General features: G+C 37.1%; 2 protein-coding genes across 3 annotated transcripts in view; one reads left to right on the plus strand and one right to left on the minus strand.

The window, feature by feature from the left end:
- The window catches only part of LSAMP (limbic system associated membrane protein), a 1,158,269-nt gene that overhangs the window by 726,464 nt on the left and 409,992 nt on the right, over nt 1–21,813 (minus strand). The gene's annotated exons all lie outside the window — the stretch shown is intronic.
- On the plus strand, nt 10,993–11,534 carry LOC308506623 (guanine nucleotide-binding protein G(s) subunit alpha-like; the record flags this gene model as incomplete). The annotated part of the gene is made up of 1 exon (XM_081070333.1): nt 10,993–11,534. Exon 1 carries the CDS (start codon nt 11,013–11,015, stop codon nt 11,532–11,534), a length of 522 nt encoding a protein of 173 aa, XP_080926459.1. The 5' UTR covers nt 10,993–11,012.

Below are 21,813 nucleotides of genomic sequence, written 5' to 3' on the forward strand. Positions count from 1 at the left end.
TTCTAAGGGTTAAGGATTCTAATTAATACATGTGATTAAAGCTACTAGGGATAATAAGGAAAACAACTTTGAATGCAAGGTAAGTAGGATGTGTGTTTTCAATAAAAGAAGGTATAAAATGGAAATATATTTTATTGAGGGAAAAGAAAATAATTTTGTTCTAAGGAGAGGCAGAATGGGAAAGAGGCAAAACAAGACAAAACCCGACCGTAAGAAAGTTGTAAAAGGTTTATAAAAAAGGAAACTTTGAAAATAAAATTTAATGTGTGGTCAAGCTGGCTAAGATTGAAATTAATTGAGTGAATGAATTTCAATATCAAAAGTAAGCTGGTTCAAAACTAGAATTTGTTTTTCTTTCTCTGTTAAAAAGACAGTTAATTGGACTATTGATCTGCTCTTGATAAGATTATGAAGTGTTTACTTTGCCTTTTGGGTAGTTTGTCAAAAAAGCAAAGATTTTGTGTTTTACCAAAATAATTTTCTGTCCTTTATCACGTCTTAGATTAGTTTTGCTTACAACTATGTAACTTCCTGTATTTGCCTGTGAAGTTTTCAATTGTCACCATGGTGAAATGAATAAGTATTGTTTCACAGCGACCTAAGATGCTATTTGACCAAGTGTTTCAAAACTTTTTGATATTTTGAAAAACTTCCCAAAATTAAATCCTAAATGCCAGTTATGACCAATTTCTTTGTCAAATGCATTATAATGAACTCCCATCAGATCTTTAACAATGGGCATCTTTTAAAATCCTTTCATTTACAGACAGTTATTGTTTTCATGTGATGCGTTACAAAAAAATGTTTCTGTAAAAGTGCTTTATCTTCAAGGAGATTAATAGAAAGGACTTCTGACAAATACACATTTCTGATAACTTGCAGATCATACCACTGAACTGGGTAAAATGCACATCGTGCCACAGAACTGAAGGAAAAAACGGAATTCATAAAACTGCTGTCAAAAAGATCAAGACAAAAATAATTAATAATAGGACTGAATGAATTGAGGGAGATAATTATAGCTTTATGAATTCTCATTGGAAATATTGCTGGTTCTTTAATTTTTGATTTCCAGATATAAAGAAAACTTTCCTCCTGGACTAACTATGATTACAAAGATTTGATAAGTTATATGTTTGTAAGCAGAACTGAAACATTTATTCTTTTCTCCCTACCTGATCCTTTCAGAATTTGGGTACTTAGTGAGTATTCTTATTTTCAGGGCAATACAATTATTTACATAAGTTCAATAAGAATCTCTTCTTCTTATAACAGGACATAATTGATTTTATTGCCAAAGCTTTGGCTGGAATGTCATATTTGAGAATGTATATGTGTACATACAACTCAGACTAACATTTCCAATTTTTCTCTTGCCCGTCTGATTTAAAATCACTGAGAACTAAAATAGCCCTTTTTCCTGAAACCCTGCAAACTGAAACTAGATGACTCACTCTAAATTTTAGATAAATCATCACAATATTCCATGTTTACACAATCTTTTTGCCTGTTGTTATATGAGCCATCCAAAGTGTTCCTGAACACCTGATGATATCAGCAGAGACGTTCAAACTACAAAAGATGCTTCAACCCGGACATCTAGAAATCTTTTCCACTGGCTAGCCTCACAACTCAGAAACTGATTTATAAATCACTCAAATCATTAACCATTGATTTTCTTTTGTTTTTATAGCAATGCCTAATTTAATGCCCAATTGCTTGAACCTAGGCCTACTTTGTGAGCCCACCTGTATCACCGCTTCCTGAAATGAGACACAGCTGTTGAACTGAGCCTACCTGAACCTACCTATTGTCAGGACAAAGAGTGGTTCAGTGAAATGGAATAATCTACCAACTCATTGTTGAGACTATGACACTTCTTGGGGAAGTTTCAAAGGTGGGACTGTAGGGGAGCAAAATTTGCTACCCTAAACTATGACACTTTGGCAGCATATTGGTTACTTTGAATTAAAATTACTTGGGAAAGAGCCTGTGCAAGAAAGATACTCTGGCCCTCGTTTGTGTCTTCCTGAAATCAGGACATAAATCTCCCCTGTGAAAGGGACCCTTGCTGTCCCAGGAGGTAAAGAGTCATCCTTATGACCAGAGAGAGGATATTCAGGGCTGTGTAAACAAATTCTGCCAAGTTTCTTTTCTAATTAGTACCTAAGTGTAACAAAGTTATTGTTTCTTTGTCTAAAAAAATCTAAAAACTGCCTGCTATAGTCATTTCTTCAGGTCCCATATCTATGAGACCTCCATGCGTATGAAATTAGACTTGATTTTCTCCTGTCAATTTAAGTCTTAAACCAGCCCAGAGAACCTAGAGGGAAGAATATATGTTTTTACCTCCCTGACAGATGTGTGTGTCTGTATCTGAGACTGTGGAGAGATGGATATAACTGACAACTGTAAAAACATCTCTTAATAAGTGTTGACTTCCTACCAAAAATATGTTTGTGATCTCTGATGCTAAAGTGATTTTAGAACCCTGAAATGGGCATAATTCTCTTTGCATTCCTTTCATTATGGGTACTTTATCTTTTCCCTCATCGCTTCCAGAGCCCCCACTTCAACTTCTAACTCAGATCCACTCTTTCCTGGCCGTGCTAAACACTCCATAAAGTTCTGAGCCTTCACATTAACATTTGCCTTTCCATTGTCTCATACATCATGTTCCTATTTTCTAAGGCAAGTTTGTCCAATAAAATACGCTAAATTATAAACTACCAAATATTGTAAGGAGATAAGATGGAACTGGATGGAATCGCTTAAATAGACAGTATAGTTTTCACCACCTGTCTCAGACCATCACTAGAACTTTAGAAGAAAAATACTTGAATCTCTACTTAACAAAGGTAACCCTGATGGTAAGTTGTGTTGAATATGGTAAAGGTACAAATAGGCCAAGAATGTGTCATGGGCTGCTGGGAAGTGCAATATTACTAATTTGCATGTTTTGCAAATTATCACTTCGATTTGATAATTTGTCCAAGTAAAATGCTTAAAAATATCAAAGTTTAATGGGTTCACAGTCCATTGCACTTTGTGACATCGCTTGTTGATACATCCTAGCATATTTTAATGCCTTTTCACACTTGACATGGCACTACTGTATTGTAATTAAGTTCCCATAAATATGTTCAGTAATTATTGCTTTTTAAAGTGATTAGCCATTGATTTGTTCATATGAATTCAATGACAACTCTAGTTCTCAAATTAAACAAGTCAACAAGATTATGACAGTCTTAACTTACATCATTTAATTTGAAGTGCAAGAATAAGAACATACTAGGACAATATGCTTGGCACTGATGACTGTAAATTCATTTATAACTGTTGAGTTTTATACAATGCATGTACTTAAGTTATATCACAAGGATTGAAAAATCAGGATTCATGTAAAAAGTACTCAATTTACAAAATTTCCCTAGGAATCCAAAAATAAATTGTAAAATGAATGTGAATGGCATATCACACAAATTTCCTTTATCTCAGAATGCTTACCTCGGCTAAGCAGTTCAGATGAGTTTAGGCTGTTTTTCATATACAGAATTCTTAAGAAAAAATAAAGGTAATTATTCTTCCTGAAAACAGCCCTTAACTGCTTCCCTTCGCTCTGAATTCCTCTGAACATGTTCCTATCCCTCAATATATATATTGTATCAAACAAGTCATCCAATTATCAGATTTCACCTCTATGTGAAAGATGGAAAATAATATCTATTTAATTATATATCCCTAACTCGTTTTCAAGTTTCACACCCATGTTTCCAATGCCCAACTGATCATAATCAATGTGATATGCTGCCATCCACCAAAATTTAACGTGTCCAAACAAAACTTTACCTTAGTAAATCCTTCCTTCTCTGTATCTGCTAATGTCTTACTAGTCTTCCTCTCACTAAAGATTGAAACCTTGAAGCTATCTTTTTTATTTCCACTGTTTATCTCCCCAACCCAAAATCCATCAGTAATCAAGGAATGCTAATAGTTCATTCAAAATTACATCTCACATCTGGCACTCTCTTTACCACTACCATTACCACAGTGCATGTCCTTATTACTTCACATCTGGATTCCGATTAAGATATAGGAAGCATTTAGTGAGCAGCTGCTAGGTGCCACATACTGTTAGCTGTTTTCACAACCATTGAATGTCTCCCTATAGTCTCTCTTTTCCAAACTATCCTCAACCCAATTTTCAGATTACTATTCATAAAATGTTAATTTAGTCATCTCTTCTTTCTCCTGGCAAAATCCCTCCAGTGGTTCGTTTGAGGTCATCCAATTATATTTCTTAACTTCTTTTCAACGTTAACACCACTGAAGCTACAGCTCTGCTCACTGCCTTATTTACTATAATATATTGATAAAGTGGCCATAGACTTGTCCCATCCTCACATAAATAACACTTTGTGAGGTGAATTTGTACATCCTCTAATCAAAATGTGGCATCTAACTTTCTACTTTGTCTTGTGACTAGCTTTGACCAATGGGACAATAGCAAACATGCCTGAAGCAGAGACTTGAAAGGGAGTTTTGCATTAGGACTTGCCCATTCCTGCTGCACTTGGAACCCTGAGAACACCATGTTAATGACTCTAAGCTAGCATGGTACAGGAGCACTCTAGCTGACACTGGAAAATCATTGGGCATGGAATAAAGCCATCCTTAATTACCAGCATTCAGCCAAACCACCAGCTACCCAGATACTCAATGGAAATCAGCAGAACCAGCCTGGACTAGAACAACCATCCAGTGAGCCACAAAATCATGGAGTAAATAAGTTAGTTGCTTTAAACTACTAAGTCTTGGCATGGGTTGGTATGCAGAAAAGTTCATCGATACCTGAGTTTAGTCATCTTCTTTTTAATATCTTTCTGAAATACTCTGGTTCCATGATGCTCTCTGTCTCTCTTTTTCCAGGTTCTTATGGTATTCTGACTATACCAATAGTTCTAGGAGATACTGTTATTTTCTCAGACAATGACACCAGTGTCCCTTTCATGGGAACAACTGGTCTGGTAACCACCATTTATCAGGTACTTACTCATTTTCTGTTTTATTGTTCATATCTTATGAGTCTAAGTCTATTTTCTCCAAGTAGGTAATAAATCTGACCTATCTCCTTGAAATTTTGGTATCTGTTCAGAATTTATCAGAATTGCATGGCTAAAGTAGACATTCAATAAATAATTACTGCTTAAATGCAAGATCCTTCCACAATTGAAACAAACATTAAGCCATTTTAGTGCAAAAGCGGGTTGATATTTTATATGACTGAAAAAATACATGTTCAACCAGGTTGTATATTTGAGTTCAGTTCTTTGCTCTCCTCCTGTGCCCATTTCAGAAATCTGACCTAAGAAATCCCTGTCCAAAGAGAGACACAAAAGCAAAAGAGGGAAAGAGTAAGACCCTGGCCTACCCTTGATATGTTTTTCTAATCCTTCATAATCAGTAGTAAGATGAAAGTGGTTTCTCTTATTTGTCTTTCAGCTTTATGTCAAATGTGCATTGTGATATGCACAGGATACACAATGAAGCTGAGAGTTTTGTTCGGCAGGACCATTAAGTTGGAAATTTCTGGCTTTTATTTTCAGAAGTGCCTACAGCATTTTTACTTCAGTGCTGCATTAAAGTAATTTTTACATTTAATATGGAATAAAGGCAAAGCTGTCTCATAATGCCCTAACCACAGGTACATGAGTGAACAGTTGTCTACAGATTATAGCTTGGAAACGGATTCAAAGGAAAGCTAAGAAAGGCAAAACAACTCAATTTGGAAAGTGAATCAGCCCTAGAATTGACTTGCTACAGTTGAGGATAGTGTGCTTTCTTTCCTGCTTCAAAGATGGTGTCCCGATACAAATTCTGCTTCTAATGCAAGGGGTGTTGCATTTCAATCTGGAGAGATATTGAGGCTCCCTGAGCACAGAATCTATAATAATAATAATACTGATAATAACAATAATTATACAATAACAATAATAATAATAAAGCACTTTCCATCAACTTGCTGTTAAAGATAAATGTTTACATATAATTATAGCCGCCAGGGATTTTATCTCCTGTGTACCTATCAACTTTCATACCTCAACTTTCATACCTGGTCCACGAGGGTCCAAAATGGGAACTTTATAGCATCTGAATAAAATGATAATAGCTGTAATCTTTTTGTAATGATTTATGATGGCTATATGTTTTGCTTGTTTTCCCCTTTTATGTCTAATGGGCTTTATCCATACAGTCTTTAAGGCAAACAGTATGATGATACAACCTTCTTTGTTCTTAGATTCCTGATTAGTTTCAGGCTATGTGTAATAATTCTGCAATTTTATCTTTTTGCTTCAAAAGCTACACTCCTCAGTGATAAGCAGTTGGAAATGAGTTCCCTGTTAAGTAGGCATAGGGTTGGCAAGGAAGGAAGAAGCATCAGAGAATCTGAGGTTGGAACAAATGAAAAGGGTTACATCATTTCCCTTTTCTAAATCTTTGAGGCTGAAGACATTATTTTGCTCAAACTCAATCCCATACTCCATTCCATTACTGATCAAAAATTACTGTGCCAAAAAGTAGAAGCAACAAGATGCTGCTTCAATAAGTGAATAAATACACTGTGATATAGCCACACAATGGAATATTGTTCAATAGTAAAAACAAATGAGTGAAAAGACATGGATGACTCTTAAATGCATATTGCTAAGTGAAAGAAGCTTGTCTGAAAGGCTACATATTGTATGATTCCAATTATATAATCATTCTGAAAAAGGAGAAACTATAGAGGCAGTAAAAAATCAGTGGTTTCCAGGGATTCAGAGATGGGAGTGGTGAATATGCGAAGCATGATTTGTTCAGGGTGGTGATACTATTTTGTATGATTCTGTAAGAGTGGATATGACACTATAAAATAGTTAAAACTCATAGAATTTTAAAGCACAAAACATGAACCCTAATGTAAGCAAATTAAAAAAAAATCATTTACGAGGTTGAGGCTCCCAGATAGAATAACGAATGTGAAAAAACAAATCTTACTGTATTATAAATGTGTGAAACAACCTTACAACCTTACTGAAGAGTGTAGGGGGAAAAGTGATGACATATGTAACTTTGGAAGTTGACAAAGTTGCTTCCTATAGGGGTACAGGTTAACAGTACTCAAACCACTACACACACACACACACACACACACACACATAGTGGAACTGAAATGGGACATTTAGTGCAAGGTAAATATCGTCACAGTTTTTTGTAACTCTAAAAATTTTGTGTACATACTTTGCTATGAGCTATTCTAGACTAAAACAAGAGGACTCCAGAAGTTCACAATCAAGTGAAAAGGATATGGTAGAATAGTGAGGTTTATTGAGCATCTGATATACCTTCATAGATGCTAACTGATTTAATCCTATACGTTATTCTCTCCATTTTACAGATGACAAAAATGATTCTGAAGTAAATTATATAATTTTCCAAAGACCAAGACTGGGACTGAAAATCTGCCTGACTCAAAGCTCACGTCCCTTGCATTACTGAGAGTTCCCCCACCCCCGCCCTGAACAGACGGAATATGTGTTCAGACCATGACATTCAGAACAGCTGGTATGGAGTGCTATGAGTGGCACCAACAAGACAGTGCTGTTGATGTTCAAGGAGGGAGAGATCTACTGGGTTTCATGGTAGAAGGAGGTGTTTATTTGGACGTGAAGAGGCAAGTAAGAGATATGTGAACAAAAGGGAAAGCAATTCCATGAGGAAGAAACAGATGGAGCTAAAGACCCATGAGATAGGGTCTGGGAATTAGCGCTTGTTTAGTTTGGACAGAGTGCACTGTTTACCTGTGAGAATATGGAAAGAAAACCAATGAAAGAAAGTTTCTTTCCCTTCATTGTCTTTCTTCCCCAAAATCCAGACCGAGCCTCAGCAAAACACTGTAACACGGAGATCCCTTAAACCCTCAGTGAACATAGCCAGGTCCTTTATGAAAGACCTGGTAGAGTGCTAAGCTTATACACATTAAGTTCTTACCCATTAGAAGAAAAGTGAAAGTGGTTGTTTATTTCACTTTATTATTGTCAGGCTTCTACCAGGCCCCTTTAAGTTCATCTAGCAAGTACCTATTCGGAAGCAGGCACTATTTCAGGCAACAAGAACCCAATGACATTGCCTCTTCTCTTTCTCATTCTATTATGATCATCTCTTTCTATGTCTACCTTTCCTGTTAGATTTTTGAATTCATACAGAGCTGACAAAAGATCACTGAAGAAGACATCTTTCTTCTCTGACACTTGAAATACCTACTCCTTCTATTGTTTAGACAATAAATAATCAGGCAGAAAAATAATTATTTTATTGAGAAGTAAACTTACTTTTTTTCTTTTCTGCCTTAAAAAAGATATTTCAGTCTGAACTAATTATCACTGAAGACAAATGATTCCTGTGGGCTAAGTTTTGTTGGCCTAAGAATATAGAAAAAGTTGGATTCAAAGAAGATTTTGGAAAAATTCCATCCTCTTGAAAATTATAGACCATCTGTATAAACCGTTATTTACTGAAAAAATATGGCCAGCTATCATGCGTCTGGAACGATGTTTCATGTCGTTGCCCCATTGATGGAAAGATGCTTCATCTATCCCTAGTGAGATAGCAGTCCAGTGGAGAAACAGACACATGCATAAACAAATATATGTAAATCAATACATTTTTTACTGAGTCAAGACTAGAAGAGGATGAAGAGAAGACTGGGAAGAGAGATGGATGGCAAGATAATTTTATAAATGCCACACACTGTGTTTTAGAATTTATCATATGGGTAATTCTGGAGAGATTGCACAATTTTTACCTTGTATAATAAATTGAACAGATTCTGATTTGAAAGGAAAAGAGTGACTCACAGAGTGTGCCACTTGGTGTCAGGGAAGCCAGTCAGGACTATAGTGCAATGAGTATTTTAAATGAGAGATGATACTGCTGATTCTAAAGGGTTGGTGGATGGGGGCAGTGATGTTTCATGGTTAGAAATAATAAAAATAAGAAAAGCTAAATAACTAGCATCTACTGAGGGTGCTATGCCAAGAACTGAGCACTTTACACTTATTAACTAGCTTAATGTACCCACCAATCCTATAAGGTCATTGCCAATGTTATCTTCTTCACTTTACAAAGATGGTTCCTAATTTGCCTGAAGCCATATAGTTAGCAAAAGGTAGAACAAAGATACTAACTCAGGCAACCCAACATGTGCTGCATTTACTACTCTTCAAAGGAGCCAGATTTTCTTAGTAAGCAAAACCAAGAGGGTAAAAATTTGTGGGAATTTTTATTAATATGGTCTCAAAAATTCTTACACAAGACTTATAAAGGAGATATAAATGAAAGACTTTTTTTGTGTGCATATTTTTAATATGTAGGTTGCTAGGACTTGGCAGATGATAAGACTTAGAGATACAATAGTAAGAAAGAAGGAAGCATCTGAAATGACTCCAGAGTTTTTGTTTGACTTGAACTTCATCCAGGCATTAAAAAAAATTTTGGAGAGCAAGGGTGGGGTAAGTTGTTAAGTCTGGTTTTAAACGTAATGGTCATGAGTGCATTTCAGGTAAAAACGTCAGATTTTTGCCATTCAAAGTTATTTTCACAATAATCCTCATCTTAGTAAAAAGCAATTCCATTTCTGTCTTTCTATTAAGTACTCAAACCAGAATACTTGGAATCATGCTTGATGTTTCTTCTTCTCTTACGAACCTCATCTAACCTATTAATGAATCTTCCTGGTTTACCTTCAAACATATGCAAAATTAGAACTGTTGCTACTGTTGTCCAAGCCCATCACTTGGATTATTTCATAGTCTTTTAATAGTTACCTCTGCTTCTTGCCTTCTGGCACCTTCCACGGTATATTGTCAACACAGGAACTAGTGATCTTTTAAAAATATAAGGCACATATGGTCAATAGATGTTCAACCAAGCCACTAAGCCAATACAATGGAGAAAGGAAAGTCTTTCCAACATATGGACCTCTACATGGAGACAAAACAAAACAAAACTCCTCAATCCCTATTTCATTTTATACACAAAAATTAATTTGAAAATGCACCATAAACGTAAATATAAAAACCAATATTACAAAACTTCTAGAAGAAAATAGAGGACAGCCTTGTGAACTTTTCAAAGGATATTAAGCAGGACACATAACATACTGATCTGAAAAATAACAAAATGCATTAATTGGATTTCATCAAAGCAAAAATTTATCCTCATTAAAAGATTCCATTGAGCAGCTCCCGCAGCTCCTGCTCTGGTCGGCCTCGGCCCAGAGCGGCCATCAGCCACCTGGGCTTCGGCTCGAGGGGCGGGGAGCTGCGCGCTCCCCTCGGTCTCACCGACACCGTCCTCCCCGTGCTCCGCCGCCGCCGCCACGGGCTGCCTCGGAAACAGTAAGGCCGAGGACCAGGGAAACGAGAAGGCGCAACACGAGGCCAACAAAAATATCGAGAAGCAGCTGCAGAAGGACCAGCAGGTCTACCAGGCCACACACCGCCCGCTGCTGCTGGGTGCTGGAGAACCTGGTAGAAGCACCATTGTGGAGCAAATGAGGATCCTGCCTGTAAATGGGTTTCATGGAGATGTGAAGGCCACCAAAGTGCAGGACATCAAAAACAACCTGAAAGAGGCCATTGAAACAATCGTGGCTGCCAGGAGCCACCTGGTGCCCCCCGTGGAGCTGGCCAACCCGAGCACCAGTTCAGAGTGGATTCCATCCTGAGCGCGGTGCCCGACTTGGACTTCCCTCCCGGATTCTGCGAGCGCCAAGGCTCTGCGGGAGGATGGGCTGGGAGCGCTCCGCCGAGTACCAGCTGACTGCCTGCGCCCAGCACTTCCTGGACAAGATCGATGGCATCAAGCAGGCTGAGTGTGTGCCCAGCCACCAGGACCTGCTTCACTGCCGCGTCCTGACCTCTGGAATCTTGGAGACCAAGATTGTCCAGGTGGACAAAGTCAACTTCCACATGTTTGACGTGGGTGGCCAGTGTGACGAGCGCCGCAAATGGATCCAACGCTTCAGTGATGTGACTGCCATCATCTTCGTGGTGGCCGGCAGCAGCTACATGGTCATCCGGGAGGACAACCAGACCGAGCGCCTGCAGGAGGCTCTGAACGTCTTCAAGATCATCTGGAACAGCAGATGGCTGCGTACCATCTCTGTGGTTCTGTTCGTCCACAAGCAAGACCTGCTCGCTGAGACAGTCCTTGCTGGGACATGGAAAATTGAGGACTGCTCTCCAGAATTTGCTCACTACACTACTCCCGAGGATGCTACTCCTGAGCCGGGAGGGGACCCACACGTGACCCGGGCCAAGTACTTCACCCGCGATGAGTTTCTGAGAATCAGCACTGCCAGTGGAGATGGGCGCCACTGCTGCTACCCGCACTGCACCTGCGCGGTGGACACCGAGAACATTCGCCGTGTGTTCAACGACTGCCGTGACGTCATCCAGCGCATGCATCTCCGCCAGTCTGAGCTGCTCTAAGAAGGCCATGCCCCAATTTAACTGAAGCCTTAAGCACGATTCAGTAGGAGTGAGCCGTAATTGTGCACGCCGTTGATCACGCACCATAGGGCATGGTTAACAACGCAACCTTTCCTTTCCCCCTTGAGTGATTTTGCGAAACCCCCATTCCCTTCAGCTTGCTTAAGTATTCCAAATTTAGAAAGCTTAAGGCGGCCTACAGAAAAGAAAAAGAAAAAAAAGGCCACAAAAGTTCCCTTTCTCTTTAAGTCAATAAAATAACAGCAGCAAACAGAAATCAATGAAATAAATATTGTCTTGTGCAGCATTAAAAAAAATCAAAATAAAAATTAAATGTGAGCAAAAAAAAAAAAAAGATTCCATTAAGAAAATGAAATGGGCAAATTACACACGGGAAAAATATTTACAATACATATACGTGAAAACAACACTTTTTATGAGAATGTATAAAGAACTTCAACAAATAAACAATATAAAGACAAGCGGCTCATTTACAAAATAGACAACACTTGAAACAGCAAGTCACAAAGGAAGATAGAGGAATGCCCAATAAGCACAGAAAAGGTGCTTATCATCATCATTAACCAACAGATAAATGCAATCGAAACAACAAAGACCATTTCACACCCACTTGTATGAGTAAAATTTAAAAAAATATATATTAGCAATAGCAGTGGAAGGCAACTACAACCCTTATACAATGCTACCAGTCTCAGGAGTATAAATTGATAAAACCACTTGGGTGAACAGTTTGGCAGGTCACTATAGTGTTGAATACAAAACTACCCCATGATCCAGCAGCACTAAGTTTATACTCAAAAGAAATAAAAACATATGTCCTCAAAAATATATCATTGGAGCCTTATTCATAACAACCCAAACTAGAAGGAGCCCAAACATCCATCAACAGGAAAATGGATAAAGAATATAGACAAATCAACATTAGAATACTACAGAACAATAAAAAGAAATTTACGTAACAAGGAGCAATCACATAGATAGTACTTTGAGCAAGAGATACCAGACACAAAAGAGTACATGCTATATGGTTCCATTTATATAAAGTTCAAGAACAGAAGAAGGGGAGAATTGAATGGAAAAATTTATTAGGGAATATTCTGGTGTGATATGAATGTTCTATACCTTGTTCTCGGTGGTGGTTACCTGGGTATATACAAATATATAATTGTCAAGACTTACAAAATTTAAGACCTGTGTATTTCAGTTTGTAAATTACACTTCAATAAATTAAAGGAAAGGGGGGAGAAACACAAGGCAGATCACGCAATCCTATAAGAAAGTCAGCATTTTTACAAAGGCTTTAGAGGTCTGGACATGATCTTCCTTCCCTCCACCGCACTCTGTTACTTTCAGAATTTACCTCCTACCACATTCCCTTCTTTCTTTCTGTTCCAGATACTCTGGCCTCCTTGCTGTTCCTTGAATATATCAAGCAAAGTCACCAGTTGGGACCTTCATACCTGCTGTTTTCTTTGGGAAAGCCCTTCTCCAGAGTTTCATAATGTGTTCTACTGCTTCTTTTAGTGTCTGCCCAAATGTCATCTTATCATGAAATCTTTCCTGCTAACTGTATTAAAAATAATTTCACACACACACACATGCATGCGCACACCACGCCTGCGCGCACACATGCACATACAAATGCCTACACACCACCACCACCATAGGAATCCCCATTCGTCTTAACTGCTTTCTTTTTCTCTGCAGCATCATCCTACTTACTATGAAATGTACCTATTTAGTTTTTACTAAGTATCTCCCCAAGGTTGAACAACCGCTTCCTAGGGCAGGGACTTTGTATTTACATTGCTTCATTCCCAGTATCTAGAACAGTGCTTCATATAAGCTCTTGATAATATATTTATTGAGTAAATATTACTTCTTTGTAAATGATCTTTTAGACACTAAAGAAATCATACAAATAAATAAATCAGAAATATGAATCAAAACAACAAATCTGAAAAAGAAAAGACTGCATGGCCAAAGAACAGAATGGATAGATGAAAATAAAAGTAACTACATAAATGTGGAATTACTAATAGGACAGCTAGAGTTTTACAGAAGTTTGTGAGTCAGGTAGCTGTTACAACCTAGAAGTATAAATAATCTAAACTCATACACACTTACAACTATTCTAGTTAGAGAAGCACATTACTTCATCATCGCTTTGCATGTGGTTATATTCTGTGTTCTTAAAAGACCTGTTAATTGTGTCCTAATGAGTTAAGAAGTAGCAAAGCATATGGAGCTACTGAGAGAAGGTGCTTTATTTTTTAATCCATTCAAGATTTATTCATGTTCATAAAATAGTAATATAATAACACTGATTGTAATGAAATAAAACATTTTGGATCTGAATAGAAAGCACATTTAAGGCCACTTAGAGCTTTACTTTATAAATAATTATGTATTATTTTAATTCTCTAAATTAAATTATGACTGTTAGAGTGTAGCTAATCTATCTTTTTTCTCTAAGAGTTTAGCAAGCAGTGTGTTCCTTTCATCACAATTCTATTTCATAATGGGCAAAATAATTGGACAAAGCAAAATAGAGACTAAATTAAAAAAAAAAAGATTCTTAGGGAGATGATAGTTTTCAAAGATAAAGACATGAAACTGCAATTTGAGAAAGAAAATATATTATAAAAATACATTATAGAAATGCTGTGAAAACATCTAAGCAAATATGCAAAGCAATATATAGACGGTATGTTATAGAAATGTACACTTGAAACCTGTATAATTTCACTAACAAATGTCACCCCAATAAAATTATTTTTTTTTAAAAAGATGTCATTTAAAAAAGTATTTTTTTCACATCCTTCTGGTTTATTTAACAACTAAAAATAAAAGCTAGCCCAGAAGCTGTGAGGAATGAATTAGAAAAAAAAAAAAAAAAAAAATATATATATATATATATATATATATATATATATATATATATATATATATATATATATATGCCAGAAGCAGTCACTGACACACACAATTTTGAACAGCTTAAAATTAGAAGGAAGCTTACCAAAAAGAAGCCTGGGCTAGGTGACCTGGCAATGTTACACTAATGTAAGTTCTATCTGCGGCTGTCCTTGATTTTAAAGTCAAAAAAGATGTAAGAGAAAGGTCTACTAATTTCTAAGTCAGAATCGTTACTGGAAGTTATTGTACATGATAGGACCTGAATGCATGAGACTTACTGCTCCCCATTACATATTTCATCATGCAATTTAGTTTACAACGTACTGATCCTCATCTCTAAGTTTAACATTCATAAAGCCTTATCATATGTCTTATGTAAGTCATTAGATATTCTCAGACTTCAAAGAAAAATAATTATAATGCCTTACATACAAATACTTAGGTAGAGTCTAAGATATATACATATATATGGAGAGAGAGAGAGAGAAAGAACTGAAGGGGTAGAAATTCTACACATATAAAGACAAGAAGAGAAGCTAACATTTATTGAATGTTTTCTATGTGCCCAGCACTATTCTGATCTTTACTTGTATTATTTAAGAATTGCTTAAAAGAGCTCTTCTCTGCAGTTATCCTATAATTAGGTGTTATAGGAGACACAAACTAGTGTCTGGTCTTCACTTTTTGCCCTCTTAAAGCTGGTAAATCACGAAGTCTTGTGGTTTTGCTCATCCCTTGGTATATACTAGATGCTCAATAAATACCTGTGACAAGTAGGTTAGAGCAAAGGTTTCATAATAGAGTCAGATTATTCTAACATAGGTTAAAAAGCTTCTCTGTTTCAGGTGGGTCGAAAATACTATGAAAAATTATCTGAATTGAAAAAAGTGTGCCAAGGTCATTTCAGTTAGGGAAGCATTAAATATCAGCAGAGAACTCGAAGATCTCAGAAGTCAGCCCTGCTCTACTTGAGTCTCTTTGTAAAGAGTGCTATGCATATTCTTAGCCACAGAAAGAAAAGATTGCCTGTCATGTAGGATACAAATCATGCTTACTCAGGAATGCCGTCTTAAGAGTAAATCAGTAGAAATTACTGCCTAGAAGATATTATTCATTTTCAACAAGCTATCATGTGTAGGCGAGACCATATTTATCCTATTAATATGTACAGTGTAATTCACCTTACTGAAGTATTTACGTTCAGCCATAGGCAAAATGGGGATCTTCAGAGGTCCCTCTTTTTGTTTGAAGCTCATGTCATGCCTTCTTCACTCCTCAGGTCACCAAAATCTCCCATCCCCTGTTCTAACCAACTCTGAGTTTGCATTTCCACATCCAGGTCTACTTTCAAGTCTAACACTCTGGTCCATTTGTACTTCAATTCATAACTCGTGATTCTATCGTTTCCATGCCAATCCATTAGTGTTTATTTGTCCTGTCTCCTTGGGTAGAAAGGAGATCCAGGTTGTGCTGACTAGATCCAGACTAAGCTGTTAAGACCTGATAATGCAAGCGAGTTCCATTCCTTTTAATATTTTGATCAGAGGATGATTCCTTAGCTGAAAGATGGAATTATAGTAATCTGTGGCAAATGAGCGCAAGAAACTTTCTGCTGCAGAGCTTTATAAAAGAATGTGATCTTTCTTAAAGAGGGTACCTAAAGAGCTGGGGGTGCGTCTCAAAGGGATACACATTTAAAAAAAAAATAGTAATGAAGGCAATGGTAGTCATGTTTCAAATGTAAAGTTGTGCTTTACAACCATTGTGAAAGTAAATACAATGGTCATTAGCAGTATAACCATGTTTGGCCTGAAATTGGGGATTTCTTCCTATGTCTGTACTGGCAAACTTACTAAAGATTAGTCAAAATACTTTCTGCAACTTCTTCACAGACATGTATTACCCTTCCTCCCGAAATTATTAATATATAGTATACAAAAAGTATATAACAAGAGTAGAGAATCTATAGTAATTCCACTTTGTCATAGGTCCCAGCATCTCTGATTATTATTTTTCCTTCATTCATTCAATTGACATTGAGATCTCATTGCATACCTAACACTGAGCTTCGTGCTGAATTTGGAGATTTTTTTTTCCCCTAGAGCTATTTTCAAAGCCAAAGGTCTATTAAGGATTAAATGTGCACAGGGGGTGAGGCAGTCATATTTAGACACATGGGAGATGAGCTAGTAAAAGATAGCAAAAAGGAATATTTAAAGTATTGCAAGAATATGCATATTTTTAAAAATATAAATAGGATAGGGAAAGGAAATCTTGATAAAGGAAAAGGACAACATCCATTTCCTAAGATAATATCTGGGTTAGAGTTATTATTCCAAAATCCAAGTACAAATTTTGGGGAGAATGGATTTTGCTAAGATTGATGACAGAATTTCTAAATAGTCTATCAACATAAACATTTTTAGTAGTGATTTAATGGCATTTTCCTCACGCTGGTGGTCCTGAGTACCTCGTTTATAGCTTGCATCATGTGAGGCCTCCTGTTCAACACAACAGCATCTGTGCTGTCTGTGTTTTACATACATATACAAGCATATTATTTCTTTTAGCTTTAGTGAAAAAGAGCCTGAAGATCAGTAATAGAATAGTCAGGATAAATTGGCACCAGTCAGATGAAAAAAGTGAATTCTACAAGAAGAGAAGAGAATAAAGAGTGATTCCTCAAACGTAAGTTAAGTCCAAGCTGAAACTGAGGCAAGAAGACCAACAAGATTTATATGTAATGACAAGTGACAAGTGATCACCATAACAGTTTTCCTGGAATAGAGTTTTTCTAATCTCTCCCTTACGTCTCACACCAACTGCTCTGGCTCCTGTAATGTCCTTTGAAATGATATGTGTGTACGCACAAGCAACTGTTTTGTCAAGGAGAAATTTTTCCTTATGTGTTTAAAAAACCCAAATACCTTTTGGGTAGTCATGATTAATATCGGGAAAGAAGTGCTTATACTTTCATTGTTATTTTTATTTATGTTTCAACAAATGTGCTGGATGGGAATAGATTTGTTTGTGCAGTGGAGGATTGCGCGGGTGCCCCCAAAATAAAACTGCAAACCCACCTTATCTCTGACTCAGAAAAATGTGCTTCCTGAGAGAAAAATCTATTTCATTACAGATTTTAGAATGCCTTAAAACAACAACAAAACTAAGAATTGAACTGCTCTCCTTCTGCTTGTTCACTTTGAAGTCTCTTCCAGAGCCAAGAGAGAAAAAGTAAAGGAATATTTAATGAAACCATTTTGAGCAGACGCTTCTCCTATATCCAGAGTCTTAGCTCAGAGTTGCCATTTTGCTGCCCTTACTCTTAACTACCTGGCAAGTTATGGCAGGTCACATATATTTGACTGCGATCACATTTCCTGTCTTTTTTTCCTTTCTTTATTCTTTAACATTAAGTAATCGGTTTTAGACATTCAAAAGTCAGCTCCAGAGTTACCTGCTGTGTGAAGCCTTCTTAGACACCTCCCTCCTTAGTTGGAATCCATTTCTCCCTACTCAGAATTCCAGTAATAATGTGCTGATAGTCTGCTTCTTCCTACCCCTGACACCTTCCCACTGTCAGTAGTTGGAGGACAGAGACGACCCATTATTCTATTATTGTATCCCAAAGAGCCTAGAAAAGGGAGGGAGAGGTTGAAGAAGGGACAGAGGGAAGCAGAAATCGCTAAGAAGCTAATATGAGTAATAGCTAAGACGTACCGAGTGCTCATCCATGCCAACATATTGTAGTTAGTGTTTTGAATATTTATCTCACTTAATGAAACAGTTGCGAGCTATATCATTGGTTTCAGTCTCACAGAAACCCCTTAAATTTTAATAATAATATCACCATTTTTCGGGCAATGAAAGGAAGACTGAGAGGGGTTAAATAGCCTACCCAAGGTCAACCAACCAGCAAGTTAGAGAAGGAATATGTAGCCGAGCTGGTCTGATTGCAAAGTCCCTGATTTAAACAGCCATGTAACACTATTAATTTTTTGGAGATTTGAGAAATTTGGCAGATGTAATCTGACAGTTAACAATACACAGTCTGAGGATAGATGATGACGGTAGCAGGTAGGATAAACTGCCTAGCCTGGAGACTAGAGAGATGAACTGCAGTGATGAGAAAAATTAGTGAAGATGGTGCATAGACAGTGACAAGATGGAGAGGTTATTCCCATGTGTGATGATAGATAGTAACCCTGGGCGTACGGAGTATGACTCAGAGTTCATGCCAGCACAAAGCTTAGTTGAAAACCAGAAGTAATTTCACTTTCTCTATACTCCAATCAGAATGGTGGTTAACTCGAGATACAAGCCAGCTCTCACGTGGACCTGCTGCTATCAGACAGTATCAGAACGTCCAGGACCAGCTCGTGAGAGTCCTCTGGGCCTCATCAAACCAAAGGAAAAGCCCCAGGTGTGTGTTACCAGGATGTCTCCTAGTAGCCTACTCTCTGAATCCGGCTAACACCTGGCCAGACTGAAAACTCATCCTTCACAGAGAGTGCTTATCCAAAGATCACTAGAGGTCATACGTATTAGCCCACATTCTGAAGATCCTGTAGCTCCTTCCTAGGAAACAGCCTCAGAAATAGAGTATAAATCATGGAGGAACCTTCTAGAGTGAAAGATGCCAGCCCTGGAAGTGAGATGAAGCACTGCTATCTGGGGGAGAGTTAGTCAGGATGTCTGCTGTGTGTGACATGCCAATCTAAGAGTCACGAATCATGTGTTTTCCCTTCAAATTGTGGTCCACACTGCCCCAGCAAGACTATTATGTCATATAACAACTGCAACAAAGTGACAAATGAAACAAGAGTAACAAAAATAGCTGCCACAACTAATAGTTATTGGACAGGTACCGTGGGCCCGGGGCTCTTTATGTGCCTTATATCTATTAACTCACATGATAAAGATAAATATACACAGAGGTGGATATATAAATATAGACATAAATCATACATAGGTCAAACACATTAATTCTCACTTAAACCTATGACCAAATCATCCAATTATCAGACAATCCAGGAAACCTGAACCCTAAAGTTTACAGGTTCCAGCTTTGGGGATATTTATGCCTATCATGTGACAAACCCTAGTGCAGAACTGAAACAAACCTTTTTAGGATTTCTCTCGTGTTGGACTAGGGCAGGAAGCAGTTCAGTTTAGAGAATGGCATTCCACACGTAGAATTTGAGACCATAAAACCCAAGGTCATCTTTTAACTAAAAGTAAATTTTGAGGGAAATTATTGTTGGTAGAGAGATATTAGGTTATCATCATTACTATACCCTGGAAGGATCCTTGGGGGATTTAAAAATTAACGAAAGTAATTCTAATAAACAGATGTTTGTGAAAAGGAAATAAATTGTTCCAATTATTTGCCAAGCATGAAAAGTGCTCTGGCAGCAAAATGAAATGTTTTCTTGGCCTTTCACCCATTGAACAATATCTCTTCTTCTAGCTAATGTCACCCACTTCCAAATCAGCTATCTAGAAGTACTGTTTGATTCACGTGCAGGTAAGAAAACATGTTCTTTGGATTCAAACATAAAGGATCTAATACTGTAAGGTACAGCTCAGGAGGAAACGAGGCAACACTGGCATGTAGCATTGGCAAGCCTTCTTTGCAATCTTGATAAAAATCCATTTGTGCCAATGGCAATCTTTTAATTCCCCTATCTATACACAGTACAACATATTTCTTATTCTTACTCTCACTCTCCAAATGTCTCCTCTGATATTTCCTAATGTCACATCTATTAACTTCATGCTTATAAAAGTCCTAATAAAATTCTTGCCACCTATTACCTAATCTAAGATGACCCTTGTTCGTTAGACACAATTTCTAGGCACCACATATTTACTTACAATTTGGCCTTTCAAGCACCTCATAGGCATGAAGTTAGACTATTAGCTCATGTGTACAGATGTCATGTCCTCTAGCTTCATCAAAACTCTAAACACAGACAAGGCTTCAGAAATAAGAAGGTAATGCTAGAAATATATTGACACAGTGTTGTACAACACATGAGAGATTCTCATCTAGTTAACCCTCGCATCAAGATTTTAAATGGAACTAATTTGTGTTTGTCTTATTTTACGTGTGTACATATTTATATGATACGTATGCACACATATATAATATATGCATGAACATATGTATACTTATACATATACACATACCTATACTTATGTGTGTGTATGTGTAGCTCTATTTTTTTAACTTATAAAGCTGAATCAGTTGGCAGACATCTAGAAATTACTAAGGAAGAAAGAATTTCACTGATTACAATCCTTGGTTTTAAAAAAATGACTTCCATAAGAAATATTTTAAAGTTTGACCTGGAAAGATGTCACCACTCTACAATGATAATTTTAGGTGTTATATATTATTTGGACAGAAAGAGATCTTCAGTGCCTGAATTCAAGCGGCAAACTCTCTTCCAGCATGTATAATAATTCAAGAAATGTAGGCTATCAAAGGAGTTCAAGGACTAGGGGATTGGTTTGACAGCTGTCATTTCCAGTTGTTTCAACCAAAACCCTTTTTAAATCCCCAGCGCAGCTTAGCTTTTCCAAGTTCTAGTTTTTAATTTGAAAATCGGCATTTAAAGTGTTTAACCACTTTGGAGACTATTTAACAATTTCCAGTGACATTAGATCACAATAATTAGTATTTGTAAAGAGATTTGGGATTTTGGATGAAAGCAGTTATAAAAGTGCAGAACAGTAGCATTTCTATATATCTTCAGACAACCTTAAACAAAACAGAAACAGGACAATGCAATAATCTAAGAGGAATCAAAGAATCATACGTACCTTAAGCTTTCACCTTAACAACAACAATAATATTTTTCTCTGGTTTTCAAGCAGAGTTTACATTAGCAAATATGTAAAAAATGTCAAATATATTAAGTCAACATTTTTGTAGATAGATACATGTGGGTTTTTCTTTTTCTTTCCTGAAAGATAGGATTAGGCTGAGCAGCAGTAGCTGTCAGAAGCTCAAAGTCTCTGCCTCCCAGAATGGGTTCTTGTAATTAAAAGCTTAGCTCACCTTATCCTGCCAGTTTCCCAGGGAAAAGTCAAAGCCTGCTTTTAATTGCATATATATATGTGTGTGTGTGCATGTTTCTTCAACCAAAGGTTTAAGGAGAGTCAATGCTTAGGAGGCGAGAAGGCTGTTTACAGGCGGATATTTGACACAGAATCAAGAATAAAGGAAAACAGAAAAGGGGATGATGAGACAACAGAAAGGTGGTGCTTAGTTCCCTTTTGGTTTATTACCCGCTAGAATAGGGAGTTATTTAGACAAGCAGCAAAACAAAAC

This window comes from Rhinolophus hipposideros (assembly GCF_964194185.1).
Source record: "Rhinolophus hipposideros genome assembly, chromosome: 2".
NCBI classification, from domain to species: domain Eukaryota; kingdom Metazoa; phylum Chordata; class Mammalia; order Chiroptera; family Rhinolophidae; genus Rhinolophus; species Rhinolophus hipposideros.